The sequence below is a fragment of the Tachysurus vachellii genome, chromosome 17, assembly GCF_030014155.1.
Source record: "Tachysurus vachellii isolate PV-2020 chromosome 17, HZAU_Pvac_v1, whole genome shotgun sequence".
Lineage (NCBI taxonomy): Eukaryota > Metazoa > Chordata > Actinopteri > Siluriformes > Bagridae > Tachysurus > Tachysurus vachellii.
Window position 1 is genome coordinate 5,791,032 of NC_083476.1, and position 24,010 is coordinate 5,815,041.

Sequence of the window (24,010 nt, forward strand, 5' to 3'; positions counted from 1 at the left end):
CACACACACACACACACACACACACACACACAAACACACACTTCATAAACATGTTCACATGTTCATAAACGTATCTTGTAGTCTCAAAACTACAAGACACAAAACTCATACAATGTATTTTATAATCTTATAGGACACAATAGTAAACAACTTGTTTGCGTAGGCTTGTACATTTCTAAAGTAGAAGTCTGACCATATACTGGTATAGGGATCTGGCATTTATACTGTTACATCATATATTAGTATAGATCTCAGAATTAAAATCTCCCATCACCCTTAAATCTAACTTTTTTAACCAAGCACAATATTATTAAAGATAAAACAGTATTCAGGCTTCAGGCTCACATACACTATAAGCATCATGTACAGGTGTATGTGAATTTGAGTAAACGTGATGCAAACAATGTCATTGCCATCCATTTTTTGGCCTACTTATGGAAAAATAACATAAAAATGCATTAATAATGTGATTGAATCACAAGGTAAATTATTCATGTGTAAACAGTGCACTACATGTAAGGGAAAGTTTTAAAGACTCCTGAAGAAAAGGTGTGATCCTCTCGACAAGGCCATTATAAACAATTCTAAGCAAATAATATGTGCTTAAAATTAGGGTGGATGTGTGTCGTTTATTGTGTATAATCCTACTGTTTCTCCAGCCTAACCTCAGTCATCACTAAAAGCCATTTTGTAAAAGAGGATAAGATAACGGATATGGACTAATACAGGATTTTGGAAAAAGTCTTTTTTTTCTGAGAGAAACATTAATTTGATCTGTTTTTAAACTGATTATTATGGTGTTGTCTCACAACCTCACAAGCCTACGACATACACATGCACACCCATTTAAAAAAGTCACACAAACTTCCCATGTGAAGAATCATATGATTTCCCCATTTTCTCCCCAGGACCTACCCAAGAAGATTTCGGATCTCAAAGAGAAGATAGAGGTTGCCAACCCCATGAGGACTTTGAGCAGAACAACCTCTTAATCAATAAAGATGTTGTTCTAATTTATGACTTGCTCCTTGTTATGCAAGTCAAATTTAACTGTAAAAAGGACATTATTTATAATTCACACTCTCCAGTGTTTATAACAATTTATAATATCACTCTCTTGGTGTCACCCAAATGAGGATGGCTTCCCTTTGGGTCTGGTTCCTCTCAAGGTTTCTTCCTTATACCATCTTGTTCATGGGGGATAAATGCAAATAAATCTACATAAACATTTTATGTTCTGTAAAGCTGCTTTGAGACAATGTCCATTGTTAAAAGCGCTATACAAATAAATTCAAATTGAATTGAACGCGACTGCAACCATTCAGAATGGAAGGGTGAAGGCATGCTTCCATTGAGACACATGAACCCAGCAAAGCACATGTTTTTTGAAAGGTGTCTCATGCTGTATCATAAGACTACTGAACACACTTGGACAAAAGAGACAACTGCCCTTCTCCACATACACATGAGCTAAAAAGCCCATGATTGGCTAATGTTATGATTGACAGATGAAAGCCTATACCATCATGCCTACTTCAGAAACTAATGACTTTTACACATGTGGTTTGTAGACACTTTAACTGATATGTTTCTTATGTTTTTATTTTTCAGTGGATTTTTCCCCCACATGAATATATTTTCATGTTATTTTTCCACATACAGTATAGAGCATACAGTTATATTTTTTTACATGTTATTCACATGTTGTCACGTGTTTATTTGCAACGTCAGGGTACAATTATGATGAAAATCAGCTTCATTTGTTTTTTTTTGTATTACATCTCATATTTTTCCCTGGTACGACAGTTACTAATTATTTTTTTCTAATTTTGTTACATAATCATGTTTCCTACTCCACTGGTTCTCATGTCTCAGGGGATGTGACTACACTGTCACTGCCTCTGTACTCTCTTACTGTTGTAAACATCTCATCTACTGTCATAAGCCACTGAGAACATGCTCTTAACTATCTGATATATACTGTCAGAACAATATGCCAAAGCTGAGCAGAGCTAAACAAAACAACTGCTTATTTTGCCTAAGAAGCTTTGCACATTGCTGCACTAGTTTTATGTAGTAACTTATTTAAAGCCACTTACATTCTTTCAGCTTAATGTGGTAAATACTGAGTGTCCGAAACTGTATGGAAAAGTCGTTCTAAAAAATATCTTTCTAAGAAAGAATGACGATTAGGAGATTTGATGTTTTTCACGCTGGTTTTATTATTTTATCTTTTACATGGTTTAAATCAAGACATGGTTTTGATGGTTATATGATGCAGTAAATGTGCAGGCTTTGGAGCAATTATCAAAATTATGACCAAAATAATTGTAACCTAATTTATGACAGACAGACAGACAGACAGACAGATAGATAGATAGATAGATAGATAGATAGATAGATAGATAGATAGATAGATAGATAGATCTTTGTCGTTGCATAGTACAGGTACACAGCAACAAAATGCAGTAGCATTTATGCAAAGAGTAGCAATTATGCAAATAGACAAGTGCAGGTAAATATGTAAACATATGTACAGTGTGTAATATATATAGATATATATGTAAACATATGTACAGTGTGTAATATATATAGATATATATGTAAACATATGTACAGTGTGTAATATATATAGATATATATGTAAACATATGTACAGTGTGTAATATATATAGATATATATGTAAACATATGTACAGTGTGTAATATATATATAGATATATATGTAAACATATGTACAGCAGGGTATATATAGATACACAAAATCATTTATTTGATTCATAAATATTCACAAGGTTAAGGGCCTTGCAGCAGCTTGGTGGACATGGGATTTGAACCCATGACATTCTGATCAGTAGTCCAACACCTTTAACACTGAGCTGTCACATCCCACAGTATGTATGATATAACTGGAACATGCTGGAACACGTTTAAGCCTCTCAGTGAAGCTGTAACGTTACAGCATGCACAGACTTACACAATCTACCCCAATGTGTGGCAATCTACCCCAATGTGTGGCAACATTTTCAATGTGTGGCAACTTATAAACCTGATGTGTGAGGGTCAGTTATATAACGTTCATTTCTCATTAGATCATGTTAATAGCCTGGGTTGTATATCTATGTATTAACTGTTTTTTTTGCAGGCCATAATATGAATCTAATCTTGTTTACAAACATGTGTATAAAATAAATCCTTTCTCTTTCGCCCTCTGTCGAAACCCGGAAGTGTTGACTGAGCGCTCGAGCCTTAAATAGACTCGTCGGCAGTGACGTCACGTGATGCCGGAAGTCCGACCTTCGGCGCGTTTGGTCCGAACGTTCGCGGGAGCGGAGCTCAAACTCGCCGGTGTTTAGTTGGAGCTTCAACATGGAAGGTGACACCGCCGTCCGGAGGCTAAAATCATCACTAAACAGCGTATCTAATAAAAACAGTGTCACTGCGGAGCGCCTTGAAGGCTGTGAGGACGGGAAGAAAAAACACGGAGGCGCGTTCGCGTTAAGTGAAGGATACGCGTGCGCGCTCGTGCTTGTGTTTCTGTGCGCGCTCTGGCTTTCCATGCACTGGTCACTAAAGCAGCTCGTTATAGGGAAACCCACGGGCGACTTCAACGCCACCAGGGCGAGGTAACAATGATGCGTGACAACACACACTCATGTACACACACTCATGTACACACACTCATGTACACACACAACACGCACCACACACACTCATGTGCACACACTCATGTGCACACACAACACGCACCACACACACATGTAGTGCACTGTGTATAGCAGAGTGAACCTGTAAAACTCAAAGGTCTCGAGCTCCGTCTGTCTGTCTGTCTGTCTGCCTGCCTGCCTGTCTGTCTGTCTGTCTGTCTCTTTCTGTGTCTGTCTGTCTGCCTGTCTGTGTCTGAATCTGTCTGCCTGCCTGTCTGTCTGTGTCTGAATTTGTCTGTCTGTCTTTCTGTCTGTCTGCCTGTCTGTCTGCCTGCCTGCCTGTCGGTCTGTCTGCCTGTCTGCCTGTCTGTCTGTCTGCCTGTCTGTCTGCCTGTCTGTCTGCCTGTGTCTTTCTGTCTGCCTCTGTCTGTCTGCCTGCCTGTCTGCCTGCCTGTCTGTCTGTCTGCCTGCCTGCCTGTCTGTCTGCCTGTGTCTTTCTGTCTGCCTCTGTCTGTCTGTCTGTCTGCCTGCCTTCCTGTCTGTCTGTCTGTCTGTCTGCCTGCCTGTCATCGCAGCAACATTCCTTGCTGCATCCTCTGTTCAGTTTAAAGTGTTCTGCACAGGATCTCATTTCATATATACACCAATCTTTAATTTTTAGACTATGCAGCATCCCAGCTTGCTCCTACTCTCCTTTGCTTTACTATCCTTTACTACAAACTGGGGCCATTCATGTTTACGTTTCCAGCATTTAGCAGACGCCCTCATATCCAGAGCGACCAACATTATTGTATTTTTATACAACTGAGCAATTGAGAATTAAGGGCCTTGCTCAGGGGCCCAACAAGTGGCAGCTTAGTGAACCTGGGATCGAACTCACAACCTTCCAATTAATAGCCCAATACCTTAAACAATAGGCTACCACATGCCCTTATTCTTAAAGTACATCTCATTAACTCTCCATTGCATATCTGCACTGTCATCTCTTCACTGTTCGTCTACAAAATTAAACACTTGGCTAAAGTTTACAGAATTGAACACCAGTCCATATGTAGTGCAGCCAGTCTGACTACCTGCATGTTTTTGGACAGTGGGACAATTGTTTATTTTTGTTTATTGTTGACAATTGTTTATTGTGAGTTAAGTTTATTGTATGATCCGTTTTCTGACCTGGGTTTAAGTTTTTTACACCACTAAAGCCTGTTGTTTTAACAGGGCTGTGTAAAATGTCAACATACAATGTAAATTCAAATTAGGATTTTCATTTGCATTAATGGAAAGTTTTGCTTGGAAACATGACCAAAGTCAAAGCAGCCCATCAGAGGAAAATTCAGGCAGAGAATTGTCCAGAAAATTATTTTTGTATGAAATCCTGACTCCTGCTTCTGCTGGAATTATTTCTGTATGTACCCGTCTACGATATTTTAGTTTGGTCTAGTTGCTAAAATGCAAACAGATTACTAATTTAAACCACAGCGACCCTGACCAGAATGAATTTCCTCCTGACTATCCACAAACAAATACAGCAACGCAAAAAAACCCACCGCATCCTAAACGCTCCCATATTCCTCACAAATCCTCCCATATTTGTTCAGTGAGCTTCATACCTGTTCACCTGATCCCACCTGCATGAGAGTAATAACCTGCCACTCCCTCCAACTATTTACATGTCTTTGGTATTTCAAATTCAGGGAGCAAGTTATAACTTCACAGGAAAAGATTTCAGTGCGTTTTGACTTTATACACTTATGACGGGTTTATAGCTGCGTTTGTTTCTTTGTTTGTTTTTACCGCTTAGTTGTATTTTCACGTAGCTACAGTTTTTAGCTAGTAATCTTGCCATTTGTTTGTTAAAATAGATTATCCAGATAAATAGATTATCTAATAGATGTTCTTTCACTTCTTCTCGGCATGGTTTGAGGTCTCTTTAGCTGAGTAGAGGAAACATTTGGAGAGAACTGACAGCTGCAAATATCACTCGTGTATAAAATTGATAATTCTTTATTTATTTTTAGAAATAAATACATTTCTTTTATTTTTTTTGTCTTGGTGTATTTTCTTTGTCTTTGGTGTACTCGGATAGTTTCTTCTGCCAGGGTGAGGAGATTACTTGCACGCACAATCACACACACACACACACACACACACACACAAGCAAATTTATGACAACAATATTCTATTTAAAGACGTCAATTGAACTGAGCTTCATATTTGCATATTGCATAGTGTTTCAGTTCAACTTTAAAGAAATGTCCATCTTACCTCCAGAACCCTCTTATCATTGCCTTATTGTGCCTTGTTTGCTCGTAGTATAACCTAACATAAATAATGTTATTGTAAGTGTGCACAAGCGTTTAAGGTTAATGTGCCCTTCGGACCTGGTCTTGTTTCTGTAGGTTTAGGTTTCTGTTCTGTATTTTTAAACAGGTATTACCAACAGGTTCATAGATTTAATGTTCATAGGGTTATTTTATGTAGAATTAGTGTTAGAGGTTGTTCTACCCCTCAGGTGGTCCAGCGGCAGGATCCTACGCTCTTATTGTGGGGAAGTCGTGGCCTAATGGTTAGAGAGCTTGACTCCAAACCCTAAGGTTGTGGGTTCGCGTCTCGGGCCGGCAATACCACGACTGAGGTGCCCGAAGTGTTCACTGTCAGTGCTGGTCCCAAGTCCAGATGTAAATGCCAGGGTTGCATTAGGAAGGGCATCGAGCATAAAACCTGTGTCAAATCTAATATGCGGACCATGCGGTCCCCTGTGTAGACCCACGAACAGGGAGCAGCTGAAAGAAGAAAAAAGGTGTTAGAGCGAACTACCGAAAACTAGCGATCTCTCTAGTTTCTGCTCACATGACCAGTTAGCTGGCTGTTACCTCTACGTATGAATAAACATATTACTGTGTGATGATCTGTATTCCCACCTTGTGCCCTGGATCACAAAAACCTGTTATTTTTAACAAGGCCTTCATCAACTCTGCCTTTCCAACATTTTTAATATTCTTAATCTTAATCTTCTAATCTTAATATTGATAAAGCAGTAGTGAGGTCTGCTAAAACCATAAAGCAGAGGAAAACTAAAGCACTTCTGCAGCAGGACTGGAAGGGAAACCCTTGTCAAAGGCACTTGTTCTCTGTGTTAACGTCTGTGTGGTGTTTTGTGCTGAAGTCTGAGTTAATGAGCTGATGATTTGGATAAGAAAGCAGACAAACAATGAAACATACAGAACAAGAGAACCAAAGGAGCAGGACTTCAGGGGGAAATTATAGCCTGTAATGAGTTCTTTGTAAATTCTGTGTTCAGAAGTTTCCTCAGGTCATTCCCTTCCACACACACACACACACACACACACACACACTCACACACACACCCTACACAGAGAGAGAGCAAGAGACTCTGTAACAAGAAACTGTTTGTCTGCCTCTCTTTTACTTACCACTGACGTTATCAGCCTACATCTCTAGTTTGAACTTTGTTCCTTCTTGAATTTTGCATTGGTTAAGTCACGACCTTGATGCTCAAGAGGTCTTTTTTTCTGTGTGTGATTTTCTCTCTACTAACACTTCTGTACGTTCCTGGTTGCTGTGTTATTTATTGGCTATAAACCTGGTTTTTGTAGTGGGAAAGTGAGCGAGCCTTTGAGAGAGTAGCGTTCTTGAACATATTAATGTGCTTTACTTCAGAATGAATGAATGAATTTGAGGAATAATTAAGGCGTTACTAGAGAAACAGGACATTCTGGCCTTTATCTTCAGCTGTGTAAGCAAAGTGCACCATTCTGTAGGAGGTGAATCCAGGTAATGATGAAAATGAATGCAGTGCACCAGCATCAGTACTTTGGACTATAAAACAGGAAGTATCGTTATAATGATGACAGACAAATCATAACATTTCAGACGTTTTATTTTGCCCCCCTCAGTCATGTTTGCTTTAGCGTGTGCGTGTCTTTTGTGTGTAAAAGGAAGTACCTGGAGCGTATCACCAGTGTGGGGCCTCGACCCGCAGGCAGTCCTGAGAATGAAATCATGACCGTAAACTTCCTGGTGGAGCAGGTGGAGCGGGTACGAAGGGAGAGCGCCGACGGGCCCAACACCATCACTGTGGAGACGCACAAACACAGCGGCTCGTTTAGCATCGACTTCCTGGGCGGATTCACAAGCTGCTACGATCAAATCACTAACATTGTAGTACGGCTCGAACCCAAAGGTGGAGCTCAGCACTTCATTCTGGCTAACTGCCATTTCGACAGTGTGCCCAACAGTCCAGGTAAAAACTACATTCAATACTCATCCTCCACTTTATTAGGAACATCATACAAATATGCCTTAATATTCTGGCTCATGGTGACGGGATTGATTTGTGAGCTGCGGATCTCCCATTCCACCGCATCCCAAATGTGCTGTAGTGGATTTAGATCTGGTGACTAGGAAAGCCACTAAACTACGATCAACTCATTGTCCTGTTTTTGGAACCAGTTTGAGATGTCACTTTGACCCAAAAGGGAAACACTGTCAGCAACAATACTCAGACAGGGTGTAGCATTCAAACAGTGCTCAATTGTTTCACACAATGAAACCATTCCCTACATTATTAAACCAAGACTGAACTGTTGACACAAGGCAGATTAAGAGCATGTATCCATGCTGCTGAAGCTAATTTCTGAGCCTTGCCATATGTTCCAGGAGAGATTCTGTAAATATAAAGCCCTATGTGTCCTACAGAGAAAATGCAGTGATTATATAAAGTTTTAATACTCACCTGTTTTAATACTCAGCTTAATATCATACCATTAAGATTAAGGATTCAAGATCTTGTCACTTTTCGCACTGCACCTCGCTTCCTCAGATCTACCAGCACCGCTCGACTGGTCCCACCTTGAGGTAGGTATACAACAAGACTCTTTTCTGTTCAGGCACCGAATGAACTTCCCATAGACATTCGAACAGCTGAGTCACTGTCTATCTTCCAACGACGGGTGAAGACCTACCTCTTCCTGAAACACTTAAACTAGCACTTTTCCCTGTTTGTTTTGTGTGTGTGTATATATATATTCAAAGCACTTTTGTACATCGCTCTGGATAAGTGCATCTGCCAAATACCGTAAATGTAAATGACCTTTTATATACGATTTGATTGGTCACATTTACAACTTGCCGCGAAATGTAAACTCGACCTGCTTCTCCTTTGACGAAGTATATAAATAAACAGAGTTTGGAAACTAAATGGAAAAAAAAAAGGAATAGAAATTTGAAAAATAAGAAATAAGCAAATATGAGAAAAAATGAATACGACACAATTCTATGTTGCATGTAGTAACAGTAAATAATGTGATAAGTATCAGTACGGATATTGTGTACCAAATGTGCAGGCGTGTTACATGCAGTAGCAGTGAAAGTGCAGTGCAGTGTGTCCTAAGGGATCAGTATGGTGGACATGTTCATGTTGGGAACAGCACCCGATAACAGTGAACACACTGGGAACTGCGTTTGGACATGAAGACATTGTATGTGAATTTTTCACAATTTTCGCTTTCATCACAAATGAGACTAAAAGTACTCTGTGTGTGTGTTTGTATATTTGTGTGCGTGTGTGAGAAAGGAGCAAGCGACGATGCTGTGAGCTGTGCCGTGATGCTGGAGGTGTTGCACGCAGTATCCAATCTCTATATTCCTTTAAGTCACGGAATCATCTTTCTGTTTAATGGAGCAGAGGAAAACATCCTTCAGGTGAGAGTGACAGTAAGACAGACGAATGAGGAAATAAAAAGAAAGATAGAAAACTAGACATTAGCATATCATAGAGACAAACCAAACAAAAAAAGGTGTATTTTCTCTTAGAATGCTGTACCCAAGCTTCTAAAAATTTATGAAACGAATTTCCGATCAAAAGAAATACAGACGAGAGAGAAACAGAGATAAGAAATGGAGTGAAAGAGTGACAGAGACACTAGAAGGGAAGTGTGGGGAATGGAGAAAGTGAGACAGCTGGACTGTGCTGCATTCTCTTGACTGTGCAGGATTTATTATTTATATATATATATATATATATAATATATATATATATATATATATATATATATATATATATATAATATATATCTGAGTATAAGACTTGTACACCAAAGCAATACATAAATTCTCATTGCAGTTACCTCAGTGTGACATGTACATTAATTGGTGTTAAGTCCATGTTTCTGTGTGTCTCTGTGTGTCGGTCTGCAACTCAGGCGAGTCATGGATTTATCACTCAGAATGAATGGGTGAAGAAGATCAGAGCATTTGTGAATCTCGAGGCTGCTGGAGTTGGGGGAAAGGAGCTGGTGTTCCAGACAGGTCCACACACACACACACACACACACACACACACACACACACACACACACAGTATTCACAGTGTGGTATAAAAAAAAAATTTAGACGAAAACCAATTCTTAAAAATAATCAATCTGTCTCCAGTCACCACACTGTCTAATTTAGCATGACAGAATTAGTCAAACTGATTGGTGCAGGTTAAAAACAAGGTTTATTGAAGATCAGCACTGATCATAAACATAAACATCCTTGCTTCTACAAAATGAGGATCAAAATCATGCACCTCTTGGATAGTTGGGAGTATACCGGACACTATTATCTCTCGATATCACCGTTATAATCAAACTTCTGCTTTACAGAATAATCAAAATTAAGTGTCCTTGGTTTCCATCCTTCTGGATTTCTTTGCTGAGAGATCAACGTGCGTGAGTCATTTTCCGCACGCGTAAATCTTCCTTTATATAACTGATTATTTCCACTTCCACTACTGTTGGCTAATTAACTTAGTGTTATGCTGTATGTTGTCATTATAATTTACACTTTGCATTTTGATTTTATTAACCAATAAACAATTTGGTTACAATTTGAATCCAGTCATTGTTTAACCAATAAACATCACCTTTTGGTGTCTGTATCTCACTCACCTTGTCTTCTTATTTATTACATATACAGTTACAGATAGGCCAAAAGGTCGGCTTAAATAAACCCCCAAAAATACACTACAACAGTTTGCACTCTACTCAGCTTGTGGTAGTAGACATTATGGTGTAACTTGTGCTGTTGGGTGTGTGTGGGCGTGTGTGTGTGTACTCAGGTCCAGAAAACCCATGGCTGGTTCAAGCGTATGTTCATGCTGTTAAACACCCTTTTGCCTCTGTTGTGGCCCAGGAAGTTTTCCAGAGTGGCATAATTCCCTCAGACACAGACTTCCGCATCTTCAGAGACTTTGGCAACATTCCTGGTAAATGTACACACGAAAACACACACACACACTTAGGCAGATGATCACGTGGGTTGTTAGAGAGACATTCACATGTACAAATGTTTGACTCGGTTTTGTTGTGGTTTAATGATTATTCAGTTGTAGTCATTTCTACCTGAAGGTCAAAATAAAGGATAGACTCAGTGCAAACCGATTAATGTTGTAGCTACAGACACAAATTATTCTGAGTGCAAGTAGGTTTTATTATTGCGTTAGTTCCAGATATCTGTTTTCAGCAGTCGAATCCAGAAAAGTTCACTAGGGTTTAATAATGTGAAGATTTATCAAGATTTTGATTAATCAGTTAAAATGATCAGAGTTTCTTAACACGCTGATTTTAAATGAGATTTATATCAGCTTATAACTCTGTTCTGTCACTACAGAATTTTTACAGAACACATACAGTATGAATAAAATATAGGTCAGTATTTGCAGTTATATTGTACACTCACTAGGTGTGTTTTCCTGCAGGTATTGATCTGGCCTTTGTTGAGAATGGTTATATCTACCACACTAAATACGACACTGCGGACCGCATCCTTACAGACTCCATTCAGAGAGCAGGTACACACACACACACACACTTACGCACACACACGCACACATACATGCACACACTTGCACGCACACACACACACTTATGCACACACGCGCACACACTGAAGAACAGTTTGTTGTGTTCCCAATTTGTTGTGTGTGGGTCACCAGGTGACAACATTCTGGCCCTGCTGAAGCAGTTGGTTACTACGGGAACGCTGGCTGACCCATCAGAATATCGCCATGGCAGCATGGTGTTTTTCGATGTCTTGGGTGTAGTGATGGTGGCGTATCCAGCGCGAGTTGGTTCCATTATTAACTATATGGTTGCCATAGCAACCCTTGTTTACTTTGCCAAGAAATGTCTTCAGCCTAGCAATGTGGGTAAGTACACACACAAACACACACACACACACACACACGCACACACGGTAGTAATATTCTTAAGTTAAACCAAAACAAAATCATTATTGATACAAAAAAAACTAGGGACAAATTATTTTATAAATTAAAAGCATTAGACAATATTTATCAAGCTGGATACCAACAAATTAAAGTCTGAAGTAAATCATTTCATTCTAAAGTTATTTATAAGGAAATTCAGTATTGTGAATTCAGTAATGCAAAATGAAAGGATTCACTTTGTGTCACATTGTAATTAATATAAAACAGTTTAATATTAAAAACTACATTAAAAAACAAATCCATAAATTAAGATTGCTTTATTAAGACCAAAAAATGGCACCTTATAAAATGGAGATTTAATGAGTTCATGCTTTTTTTTATACACTATAGGGATGAGTATGAAAATCTCAGTGTAACCTTTGTGAATCTGGGCGTTACGTTTGACCTACACAAACATTTACACACAACTAGTTCACTAAAAGACTGATTATTGAGGCTTATTGTCAGCATATTGTCACTTTAATGGAAGCTGGTGGACCACCATCGTGTTGTTGTGTTGTGTAGGTGGCCGGTATGTGTTGGAACTGGTGTACGGCTCATGTGTGTTCCTGCTCAGCTGGTTCGTGGTACTGCTCACGGTTCTTATTGTGGCGCTGATGGTCACACTGCTGGGTCGCTCCATGTTCTGGTTCACTCACTTTTACACCTCCATCTGCCTCTACGGATCGGTTGCAGTTGGAAAAATATTTCTGATCCACACACTCGCCAAAAACCTCTATTACAGAGTGAGTGAGACATTCTGAGACAATCTTTATTGTTCCTCCTTTTTTTTTTTTTTTCTTTTCTTTTCTCCCAGGAAGTGATTGGAAATTGTATTGAATTGTATTTCTCTTTCCCTCTCAGAACGTGCGGCGGTTGGATTTGGGTGACTTGTTCTTCGACGTCAGTCTGCTGTTGTGGTGCTGTGCCCTTGTTTTTCTCACACAGCGTGGTCTCTGCTCGGCGTATGTTCCCATGCTCATGGTGTTTTTTCCTCTCACCACTAAGCTGCTGATCTCCCGACACTTTGCACAGAAAGGTGCGAGCAAATTATGTTCATACACACGGTTAAAGCAAACGGCACACAGTCGTGTGAAGAGGAAAAAAGGCTGCTATGCAAATGCTTTACTGTTTTACAACTAATTAAACCCTGCAGATTTGCACAACACTCATATGCATTCGCAAGACTACTACAACAGTTTCTTAATATGACAGATTAAATTGAACACACTGGCCAAGAGCAAATCCCCAGAGCCACACTCCAAAATCTAGTGCCAAGACTTCTCAGAAGACAGGAGGTTTTTATAAGAGCAAACAGGAAGACTGGATTGGGATGTTCTGAGTGCACACGTAGCTGTAGACTTTACTCTTCATCATATTGTTTATGGAGATAAAGCTTGTGTCACTGGTGGTGTGTGTTTTTTTGCAGGTGTGTCAAAGTCCTATGTCTTCTTCTACCTGTTGGGATTGTCTTTCCCCTACGTTCACCTGCTGTTCCTCATCTGGATCGTGTTTGAGATTTTCACACCCATTATGGGACGCAGCGGCACGGAAATCCCTCCCGACGTGGTGCTTGCATCACTCATCGCCATGGCAACCGCTTTACTCTCCTCTTTTTTGGTGAGACTCCTCACACTTAGTAAGAGTAGTTCCATTTAGCTCTGTGTATATATATATATATATATATATATATATATATATATATATATATATATATATACATATATATACGATCCGTATATACTTAATAAATCTCTTAATTCAATTCCTACTCTTCTTTGAAACACACAGATTCACCTCCTGTACCTGGCACAAAGCACCAAGTATGTATTAGCAGCTTTATGGACGGTTTTTGCCGTGATGTTTGTCCTGGTTTCCTGCGGCCTTTTCTTTCCATATTCAGGAGATCCGGCCTGTCCACGGCCCAAACGAGTCGTTACACAGGCAAGTTCTTTCATTTGGAAATGACACTGATGCTCAGCGTACGTTTTAAATTGCTTAAAACGCTCCCGGTTCCACGGTTGCACTTGACTATATAGTGTACAGTTATTGACAATCACACACTCAAGATGAGGATGAGTTCCCTTTTGAGTCTGGTAGCTCATATGGTTTTCTTCCTCATATCCCCTCAGGCAGGCACGGTGGCTTAGTGGTTAGCACGTTCGCCTCACACCTCCAGGGTTGGGGTTTGATTCCTGCCTCCACCTTGTGTGTGTGGAGTTTGCATGTTCTCCCCGTGCCTCGGGGGTTTCCTCCGGGTACTCCGGTTTCCTCCCCCCGTCCAAAGACATGCATGGTAGGTTGATTGGCATCTCTGGAAAATTGTCCGTAGTGTGTGATTGCGTGAGTGAATGAGTGTGTGTGTGTGTGCCCTGCGATGGGTTGGCACTCCGTCCAGGGTGTATCCTGCCTTGATGCCCGATGACGCCTGAGATAGGCACAGGCTCCCCGTGACCCGAGGTAGTTTGGATAAGCGGTAGAAGATGAATGAATGAATGAATAACGCAGTTGTTCCTTCCCAGCATTGCCTCTGGCTTGCTCATTAAGGACATTAAGGCTCTGGGTTGTTGATCGGAGGATCACGGTTCAAGCTCCAGCGCTGCCGAGCTGCCACTGTTGGGCCCTTGAGCCCAAGTAAACTAAGGAACCAAGTAAACTAAGGAACGTTTAGTTTTGAATCGTCCTCTGTGTCGCACCGCAGAATTAATAGTGATGGCAGTTGATGATGTTTATTTGTAAGTGAAGTTTGTCTTCTCGCTCTGTTCCTCAGCACATCACACGCACTTTTCATGGTTTGGACGGCTCTTTGGAGAAAACAGATTCCGGTTTTTGGATCAACAGCTTCGATTACACAGGAATGAGCCACATCACCCCTCACGTTCCTGAGATTAACGACACCATCCGCATGCGCTGCAGCGAAGAGTTACCCTTCTGCGGCTTCCCCTGGTTCCTTCCCGTCAAATTCCTCATCAAGTAAGCCTTCGGGTTCGTTTGAAAGGACAGGGCAAGCCAAAATTCACAATATGCCAAGTTCCAGAGTGCACAAGACAGACACGTTATTTGGATATGTATCGTACCAACCCGCAGGAGGCTGGGGTAGTGAAAAAGTGCACTTTTATTTACAGTCTTTAAGATGAGCTACGATGGGGTAGGACCCAGGGAGCTTAATGGGGCGTAGCAAATTTGAGGAGCGTCGTTCCTTAATGTATTCAGCAACGTAGTATTCATCAGTTATTAATTACCACTGAAGAAACTGCTGCACCATAGCTTGCATGCTGCGCCTCTTCCTGCTCTCCTTTCTCTTGGAAGGTGAGCGATTGCCTCGGCTCCGATCGCTGCCCGCTGTAGGGCTCTCTCTCTCTCTCTCTCTCTCTCTCTGTCGTCCTCCCTGCAGCCGTGTGCTCTCCTGCTTTCCACAGGGTGCTGAAGTGGCACTGCACTTTCAGCAACCGGGGGAAGTGGTGCGAGGACCGTGTTTAGGCAGAACGTGGCCGTTCACACCCACACCACCGTCTCACTATTTGTTATGTAAATATATCTCAGATTGTTGGCTTTTCTGTTTGTTGCAGGAAGAGCTGGTATCTCCCTGCTCCTACAGTGTCACCTAAATCTCCACTGGAGTTTAAGCTGGTTTCCAAACACGAGTCAGAATGGGGGACCGTCAGGTTGAGCTTCGAAGCTACAGGTAAGATACTGTACATTCGGGGTGAAGCGTGCGTGGGGTCTGCAGACAAAACTCAGCAAATTACTGGAGAGAGATCACAGACGTAGTGATGATATACACAGATGATATACAGACGTAGTGATTACTTCATTATCCATCTTAACCATGACTGTGCAATTAAATACGAAAGGTTTATTACATGTTTATTTCATTTTTCATTTTAAATGCATGTTGAGTTGATGTACAGTAAGTGCTGTTAGACAATCAGCGTGTTGATGTCTTAGTGAAAAGCAATTTAACTCAAAACAGACTTTGAACAAGGCTAGAACTGAGAAATATGCAGAAGAGAAACATTACAGTTCACATTTTTATGTAGAACAGATGCAGATAAAAGTCTTTGTTCCTTTGCACACTAATAATAATAACAAAGTTATGAGGCTCTACTTAAAAATTTAAAATAAATGAATAAAAATCTTAAATTCTTTTAGATGTATACAAAAACCCCAGATCCTCTTTACACATTGTTTCATTCCAGTTCATGAACACTGCATAGTAACCTAAAGCCATGTTGCAGTTCTTTAATAAAGACTCATTTCTGAGCGAGTCTGTGGTGTTGAAGTATAGCTGTAAAGAACCTTGTTTTAGTGCCTTTATTTCCTTCACAGGCCCGAGCCACATGTCCCTGTACATTCTGCCCCACACGGGCTCGTCACTCACAGGCTGGTCGTTTGCAGACGGGACACCGCAGTACGACCTGAAGGGAGAATATTTTATATTTTACTCTCACGGTGTGGAAGCAGGACCGTGGAGCTTCTGGATTGAGGTTCAGGTAAGTGTAAAGTACAGCAATAATAAACACTACTGAAGCCTGAAGTTAGATTGAATGTTCCGGGGAAAGAAAATAAAAAATAACATTATACACAGTGGATTTAGATAATATGCAGACCCCCAGTTTTATGTCACAACCTGTTACTAGTATGTTCAAATAGTTTTTTTTTTTCCATTACACTCTGCATCCCATAATGATAAAGTGGAAACATGGACATAAGTGTGTGAATACTTATGTCCATGTATTATGTCCATGCTGTATCACAGCAAACTTTACTCTTCACACTTTATTTAGTTGAAACACCATTGGCAGCAATTACAGGCTCGGGTCTTTTTAGGTATGATACAACAAGCTCAGTCATGTTTAATGGGGACCATCAGTTGACAGCTATTTTCAGGTCTCTCCAGAGATGTTCAGTTGAGTTCAAGTCAGGGTTCTGGCTGGGCGACTCTAGGATATTCACAGAGTAGTCGCTAAACCACTGCTGTGGCTGCAACATAAACACTGAAGAAAGACAAGGTGGTCTGAATCCTTTCCGAATCCACTGTATAGAAATAAATACAGTATACTGTTTATTGCTCATGCTGTCAGCAGCCATGTTTGAGCTAAAATCACTCACCGAACTCAGGCTTGAGACCATTGGGAGTTCTCCAGTAGGAATTCTTAGTTTCTTTCCATGTCAGAGGTCAGTAACGAGTTTCGACCTTTAGTGAAATACAGCTTTGTAGTAATGTAATGTATATGAATATGTCCGAAAAGATCTTACAACGCATAGAAATTGTATTCCACCATTCTGAACTTTCAGTCAGTGACTTTTTTTAAATAAATTGTGCGAATTATTTGTACGTTTTAAAAAGTTAAACATCGTTGTTGCTTTATTTTCCCTCCTCTCAGCCATCTTCGGAGCATTCTGATGCAGAGAGCATGGTCTCCATCGCCATTTCAGCTCACTATTTATTCGGAGACGATCAGCGCACTCCTGAACTCAACATGATTTTGCAAAAGTTTCCAGACTGGGCTTTTGCGACTTCGTGGGTCAGCACTTATCACATGTACCTGTACTGAGAGCTGAGCATCAAACGCCCAACATGACTGCAGTGAAACAATCAATTCCACACACGTTATTTAACACTAAACCAGTCGGTGGTGTGTTCTGTTTCACCTGTGTGGCCGTTTCCTTCCTTTCTTCTCACTCCACAAGCAGTGGTTTTAAAAACAAAGTAATTATAACTCTAAAGCCCACGTTGAGGTGAAAATCTAGTATTCCATCCATTTCAACACAAACTAAAAGTACTTGAAACAGGAGCGGTTTGTTAAAACTCTGACTGACTAAAGCTTTATTCAGCCTTTATTCACGTCAGATAAAATTGTTCACTAAACGGGTTAATTTGGTGTAACCAGTTAGTTTTACAACGAGTGTTCGTCTGTATGGCTCATTCTTGGCCCGTGTTCATTCTTCGTATTACAGTCTAAAATTATTTTCAATGAATGAACTGTTCTTTCTTGGTTCAGAGGCATGAAAAGTCTGGTCATAGTTCACGATTTAGTATTTATTTACTACTAAAGACGTCTCGCTTTAAACTCACTGACCGCTAAGCAATAAAACCCACAGGGAAAAAAAAAGGTACAAGGTGTTTTTTTTGTATAATTCTTTAAAAAAAAAAGAAAATAATTTAAAAAACAAGTACAGGTTTTCTTTACCTGAACTGAAATGTGCATGCAGCTCAATCAGTAAAACTGTGACAGCGTGGGTCATTTGATCAAACCTTGGCATTCACTGTTGGATAAAATCACAAGATCAATGTTTTCTACATTTGTTAAACTTGCTGCTTACCCACCAGGATGTTTGAAACAAGATTAAAAAAAAAGTAAATAACTTGTTCATGTTGTCTTACTCCCTCAATATATTTCACCTATTAAAGTAGAGATGCCTGAGGTCATCGTCAAGTCCAGACCAAATGCTCCCTGTAGAAGAACATCTAAGTTCACACAATTTGTAGGATGCTTTTAAAAATAATTTATTGTTCTTTATGTACAGGAAAAGCTCTAGAAACTTGGTAGAAAAAGTGAATTGTACAGGAATCTGTGTCATTATAATATACATACATACACATTCACACACGTTCCTGATGCAGAGCTGCACATTTCCCCAGTTACGTCACACAGGAAGTCTGTTCGTTTTCCGTTCGTGTTCAGAAAAGACCTTTGTGAAACATGTACCGCACCTGTTCATTAAAAACGAATCAAACACACACACACACAACTATGCTGTGCACTCATTCCTCATTGCATCTATTTCATCACTTACGTTTTAATGTACTCGACAGATACCGAAGAAAGGTGGAAATAAAAAAAATGTAAATAAAATAGAGAGAGAAATTTAAATTACCTCAATTTGCATATTTATATCACCTCAGCGTCGCATGTGGGCCGAAAATCACTTCTTTGGTAAGCAGACTAAATGAAGCAATAACGTGGAGCAGTGGCTCTAATATATATATACATATACACACACACACACACACACACGTTAAATACACGCGCTGGAAATGTTGATCACAAACGCACAAAATTAGGAGAGATGCAACAACATGGCGAACTCCAATAACGAGTGAACGCTTGACCTGAAGAAGCGCGACAACTGAACAGTTTGGTCCACATGGAGAAGGGAACAAAAATAAACGGTGCAAAGACAAACCGAGCTCCTGCTTCATCACTGCACACGGAAACAAAACCTATAATACTGACGTGACGAAAGATAGAAAGCAAAGCTCAAAATACACTAAAAAAAAAAAAAAAAAAGCTGTGATCTCGTCTCTTAGGACAGGACAGAGATTAAAATCTGTCTAACAGCAATTTCCACTCTGTTCTGATTCTCAGGACAGAATCCGTTATATATTTAAGATGCACACGATGAATCGACGTAAACCATCAGTTAAGGAACGAGGATTTCAATTCTGTATCACAGCAAATCGGTCAGAGGAGTAAAACCTATATTCTGCTGTTACTGCTGTGTATGTACCTTATGACTTTGTTGCTTTATAATTATTATTACTTTCAAAAAAAGAAAGAAAGAAAGACAGACAAAAGCGTGAACGAGGTGCGAAAACATACTAAAACGACCCGACGTACCGTTGGTGCATCAGCCTTGAAAACTCTGTAGTTTACAAATAAAATTAGAAAGACTAATAATAATAGTGATAAGAACATTATTAATAATAATAATAATAATAATAATGCTGGGCATTGGAGCGTAAGCTCATACACTGCAGCAGAGCTTTATCAGTGTGAGAATGAAGAACTCTCAGCTCTCATTGTCACATGATAAATAATCAGGATTAATACTTAACATATGCAGGACAGGGGGTTAATGGTGGGGTTTGCAACGAGACCTACAGAGACATACTGAATGGTACAAACGTCCTCTCTACGACTGGGTGCTGCTTCAGAGAGAGAACTGCTGAATATATGATTAAAACAATTAAATAAAAAAAAAAAAAGTCAATTCTTTAAAAGCACAAACGCACAGCACCTCTAACTCGCATGTTGGTGCAAAACAAGAAGCAATAGAGTGATGACTGAAAACAGGAGAAATAATGAAAAACAAAAACATGGTGTGAATGCAGAACTACAATAAATGAGGTATTAGAAATTCTCACAGTTGAATAAACAAACAAACAAACAAACAAAAAAACTTCAAACCGTCCAAATCTGATCTTCCTATTTATAATGATGAATGAAATAACACACAGGAGAAAACAAATCAGTACAACATGGAAATAAGGGTTTGTAAGAGCTAAGTCATGCCTGCTGCTGGGAAAAGGAAAAGAAAAGTACACGCAAATAATGTCTAATCTGCAGCAGCTTGTGGTAGAAACATTTATAGCTCTTACTTGTGCTTGTGATGCGGCTGGGGGTAAATCTGAAGGGGGATGGGGTTAGATCTGAAGGTTGATGGGGGTAAATCTGAAGGTTGATGGGGTAAATCTGAAGGGGGCTGGGGTTAGATCTGAAGGGGGATGGGGGTAAATCTGAAGGGGGCTGGGGTTAGATCTGAAGGTTGATGGTGGTAAATCTTAAGGAGGATGGGGTAAATCTGAAGGGGGCTGGGGTTAGATCTGAAGGTTGATGGGGGTAAATCTGAAGGGGGCTGGGGTAAATATGAAGGGGGCTGGGGTTAGATCTGAAGGGGGATGGGGTAAATCTGAAGGGGGCTGGGGTTAGATCTGAAGGGGGCTGGGGGTAAATCTGAAGGGGGCTGGGGGTAAATCTGAAGGGGGCTGGGGTTAGATCTGAAGGGGGCTGGGGTTAGATCTGAAGGGGGCTGGGGTTAGATCTGAAGGGGGCTGGGGTTAGATCTGAAGGGGGCTGGGGTTAGATCTGAAGGGGGCTGGGGTTAGATCTGAAGGGGGCTGGGGTTAGATCTGAAGGTTGATGGGGGTAAATCTGAAGGGGGATGGGGTAGATCCGAAGCAGGCTGGGGGTAGATCTGAAGGGGGCTGGGGTTAGAACTGAAGGTTGATGGGGGTAAATCTGAAGGGGGATGGGGTAAATCTGAAGGGGGATGGGGTTAGATCTGAAGGGGGCTGGGGTTAGATCTGAAGGGGGCTGGGGTTAGATCTGAAGGGGGATTGGGGTAAATCTGAAGGGGGATGGGGTTAGATCTGAAGGGGGCTGGGGTTAGATCTGAAGGGGGCTGGGGTTAGATCTGAAGGGGGATTGGGGTAAATCTGAAGGGGGCTGGGGTTAGATCTGAAGGGGGATTGGGGTAAATCTGAAGGGTGCTGGGGTTAGATCTGAAGGGGGCTGGGGTTAGATCTGAAGGGGGCTGGGGTTAGATCTGAAGGGGGCTGGGGGTAAATCTGAAGGGGGCTGGGGGTAAATCTGACCTTGAGTTTGATCATTTATCTCCTCAGAATCTTTTACTAGTCTGCAGTTTTTTTTGTTCCCTGCTTTTCCTTGTTACATAATGTTTTGGAAATGCTAAACAAAAAAATAAAATAAAATAAAAATAAATATATCAAATCTGTAGATGTCCGTTTTGTCATGTGCCTAAAATCTAGTGATAACTATTGTAACTATTGTTTACAGAGGAAATGAGCTGGTCAGTACATGAGACTGCTCCATACAAAATAATATGAATCTATAGAATATAATAAAAGTGTAATTATGGGGCTGATTATGAAACACCAGTGTGCATCAGTCACTATAGAACTGAGCACAAGTGAAGCCCAAACCCAAAAACAAACAAATCTAATTCTGATAATAATAAATCAAGCATTCTAACCAATAGCTTTTTACTGCCCCAACACCACAGACCCTGTCCAGGGGAAAAACAATGTGTAAAAGCTACACAGCTAAACCATAGCTGCTGGAACCGGTGTGTGTTCACGGGGGAATTATGACGAGATCTTTATCCAGCTCTTGGAGCAAAATTTGTGGATTGTGTGAATGAACAAATCCAGATTCTGCTTATACTACATTATATAGCATTAGATTCATTTTGGAAATACAGGCTCCTGTAATAGAGATCAATAATACTGGTGTTAGAACACAGAACACACGCGTACGCGCACACACACACACACACACACACACACGGATGAATAGGAAATCAACCAAAAGACAGGAGTGCAACATCACACATAAGAGATAGCACAAGTGTATACACACACACACACACACACACACACACACACACACACCCCTCTTCTGTCTTACACCATCCCAAATTACCCCTTATTCACTGCATAGGCTACACATCATCCCACATTCTTTTTCCCTTTGTCTTGATGAGCTTAGAGGTTGTTGTAGAGCGAGTGTTTGAACAGCGTGTACATTGTACATCCTCGCAGTGTGACGCAGGTTTTAGGACAAGTTCTTTCTCCCTGCTCTGTTTGCCTCTTTCAGCTTTGGGTCACGACCTTCTTTAAAGTCATTTTATTTAAGAGTCAGATATTCCGAATTCGGAACGTAGTTTTTGTGGGGGGGAAAAAACTATGAAAAACTACGGGAAAAAAAACTACTTTCAGATATTTTCGGATGTTTAACCAAAGATTTTATTCCTGTATTTTGCCAGCTCTTGTATTTGAGCAATGAGCAGCCGGAACCCAGATTTCTGTAATATCTGACAACAATTACTGAATTTGTGAACGCTGAAAGGTATTTGGCTCTAGATGTCCGATTTCCCGGAAACACGGCTTTTAAAAGGAACTCGGCACTAAAATAAAACCGTTAAATATCAATGATGTTAATTCAAAGCAAATACAAACATGTGGATTTTAAAGGAATACATTTCAGTGCAATGGTTGTTAAAAGTTAAACCGTACGAATTTAAAGGCTGTTACTGTTTAAATTGCACTTTGTGAGCATATGTAAGTATATAAGTATGATGTAGTGTATGAACGCTTTCAACACCTCTACTGCCCTGTGCCAGGTGAAGATGATGTGAGCCCTGCACAGTGAATAAAAAGCCAGTCTCCTGATCACAAAACCATCCCATGTTCTCTCTGCTGTGCCCAAGTCCTCCTAATGCTCTCGACACATGAAGATGTGCAACTGAAACCCAGACAAAGTTCCTGCCTTCTGCCTGTGCTTCCTGCTACGCCCCATAACGCGCCCTTCTGCCGATGCTGCATGGCTTAGTGAATAAGAGGGTGGTTTAGGACACAGCGTAGAGGAATGCAGACCCTGCTGATTCTCAGTTCTCTCAAATCACGAGAGAGTGCAGTCATAAGCTCCTTCCTCGGATGCCTCGTCCTCTAACTCCTCCTTGTGGTTGTCCTCCGTAATACGAGGTGCGGAGCCAGCAGGGATCTCAAGTGTCATGGGGTGTGTAAAGGCTGCCACCCCACGATGCTCCTCCACTCGGGGGAGAACAGGGTCGGCCATCTTGGAGATGGACGGCTGAAATGAGTCGAGCTTGTCCTGATCTACGGAGACGTCACACAGCTTCTGCAGCTCAGGAGCGATGTGGTTCAGGAAGGGCTTGTAACCCAGACTGGAGACAGACAGCGAAAGACAGATTAAGACACAGCTTGCTAAAAATTCTAAATCAAAAATCTTATTATAAATCCACACACACACACACACACACACACACCAATCAGATGAAGCCCACTGGTCAATAGCGATGAGTCCAGCTTGTACGCTCTGAACAGTTTCTGTATCCGCAGCATCCAAAAAGCCCAACACTTGCTTAATGATGCTGACGTCACGCAGAATCAGACCAATCACGATGCTCCATTCCAAACAACCTGCCTCTAAAAACACATGCAGCAAATACCTGTGGAAAGACGAGACCGATAAACACATGCAGAGAGAGATATTTTAACACACACACCTTCCCAAAAAAAAACATACAAACGTTTCCATATACTGTTCCTCAGTGACTGCAGGAACGCTGCCTCATGTTGACGAGCTTACCTCAGCTGCACCTGGGACTTGTGAGGGCCCTTATTGGCCAGTTCCATGGAGATGTGCTCCAGCTCGGACTGGCTGAGGCTCAGGGTGGAGAAGTTCTCGTCCACCATCGTCCAGTCACCGTCCACCATGGAGCTGGTCTCTGTAAGATCTGTCGCTGAGCCGATACTGCACTCCTC

General features: G+C 40.9%; 2 protein-coding genes across 5 annotated transcripts in view; one reads left to right on the forward strand and one right to left on the reverse strand.

Moving 5' to 3' along the window:
• Window positions 1–3,267: 3,267 nt before the first annotated feature.
• Window positions 3,268–18,289, forward strand: LOC132859655 (endoplasmic reticulum metallopeptidase 1). Its single transcript, XM_060890465.1, has 15 exons — window positions 3,268–3,626; window positions 7,604–7,908; window positions 9,241–9,368; window positions 9,869–9,974; window positions 10,768–10,914; window positions 11,407–11,499; window positions 11,644–11,856; window positions 12,442–12,662; window positions 12,781–12,955; window positions 13,346–13,536; window positions 13,708–13,860; window positions 14,687–14,889; window positions 15,486–15,601; window positions 16,246–16,409; window positions 17,304–18,289. The coding sequence occupies exons 1-15, from the start codon at window positions 3,370–3,372 to the stop codon at window positions 17,472–17,474; spliced, it is 2,643 nt and encodes an 880-aa protein (XP_060746448.1). The 5' UTR covers window positions 3,268–3,369; the 3' UTR covers window positions 17,475–18,289.
• Window positions 18,290–21,220: 2,931 nt separating this feature from the next.
• The window catches only part of ric1 (RIC1 homolog, RAB6A GEF complex partner 1), a 46,428-nt gene continuing 43,638 nt past the window's right edge, over window positions 21,221–24,010 (reverse strand). For all 4 annotated transcript variants that reach the window (XM_060890794.1, XM_060890796.1, XM_060890795.1 and 1 more), the window contains 3 exons: window positions 23,835–24,010; window positions 23,512–23,694; window positions 21,221–23,409 (listed from right to left, as the gene is read on the reverse strand). The exon at window positions 23,835–24,010 is cut by the window's right edge and continues 2 nt beyond it. In XM_060890794.1, the coding sequence (XP_060746777.1) occupies window positions 23,124–23,409; window positions 23,512–23,694; window positions 23,835–24,010 (645 nt within the window). In that variant the 3' untranslated portion in view covers window positions 21,221–23,123. The remainder of the gene's footprint in view (window positions 23,410–23,511; window positions 23,695–23,834) is intronic.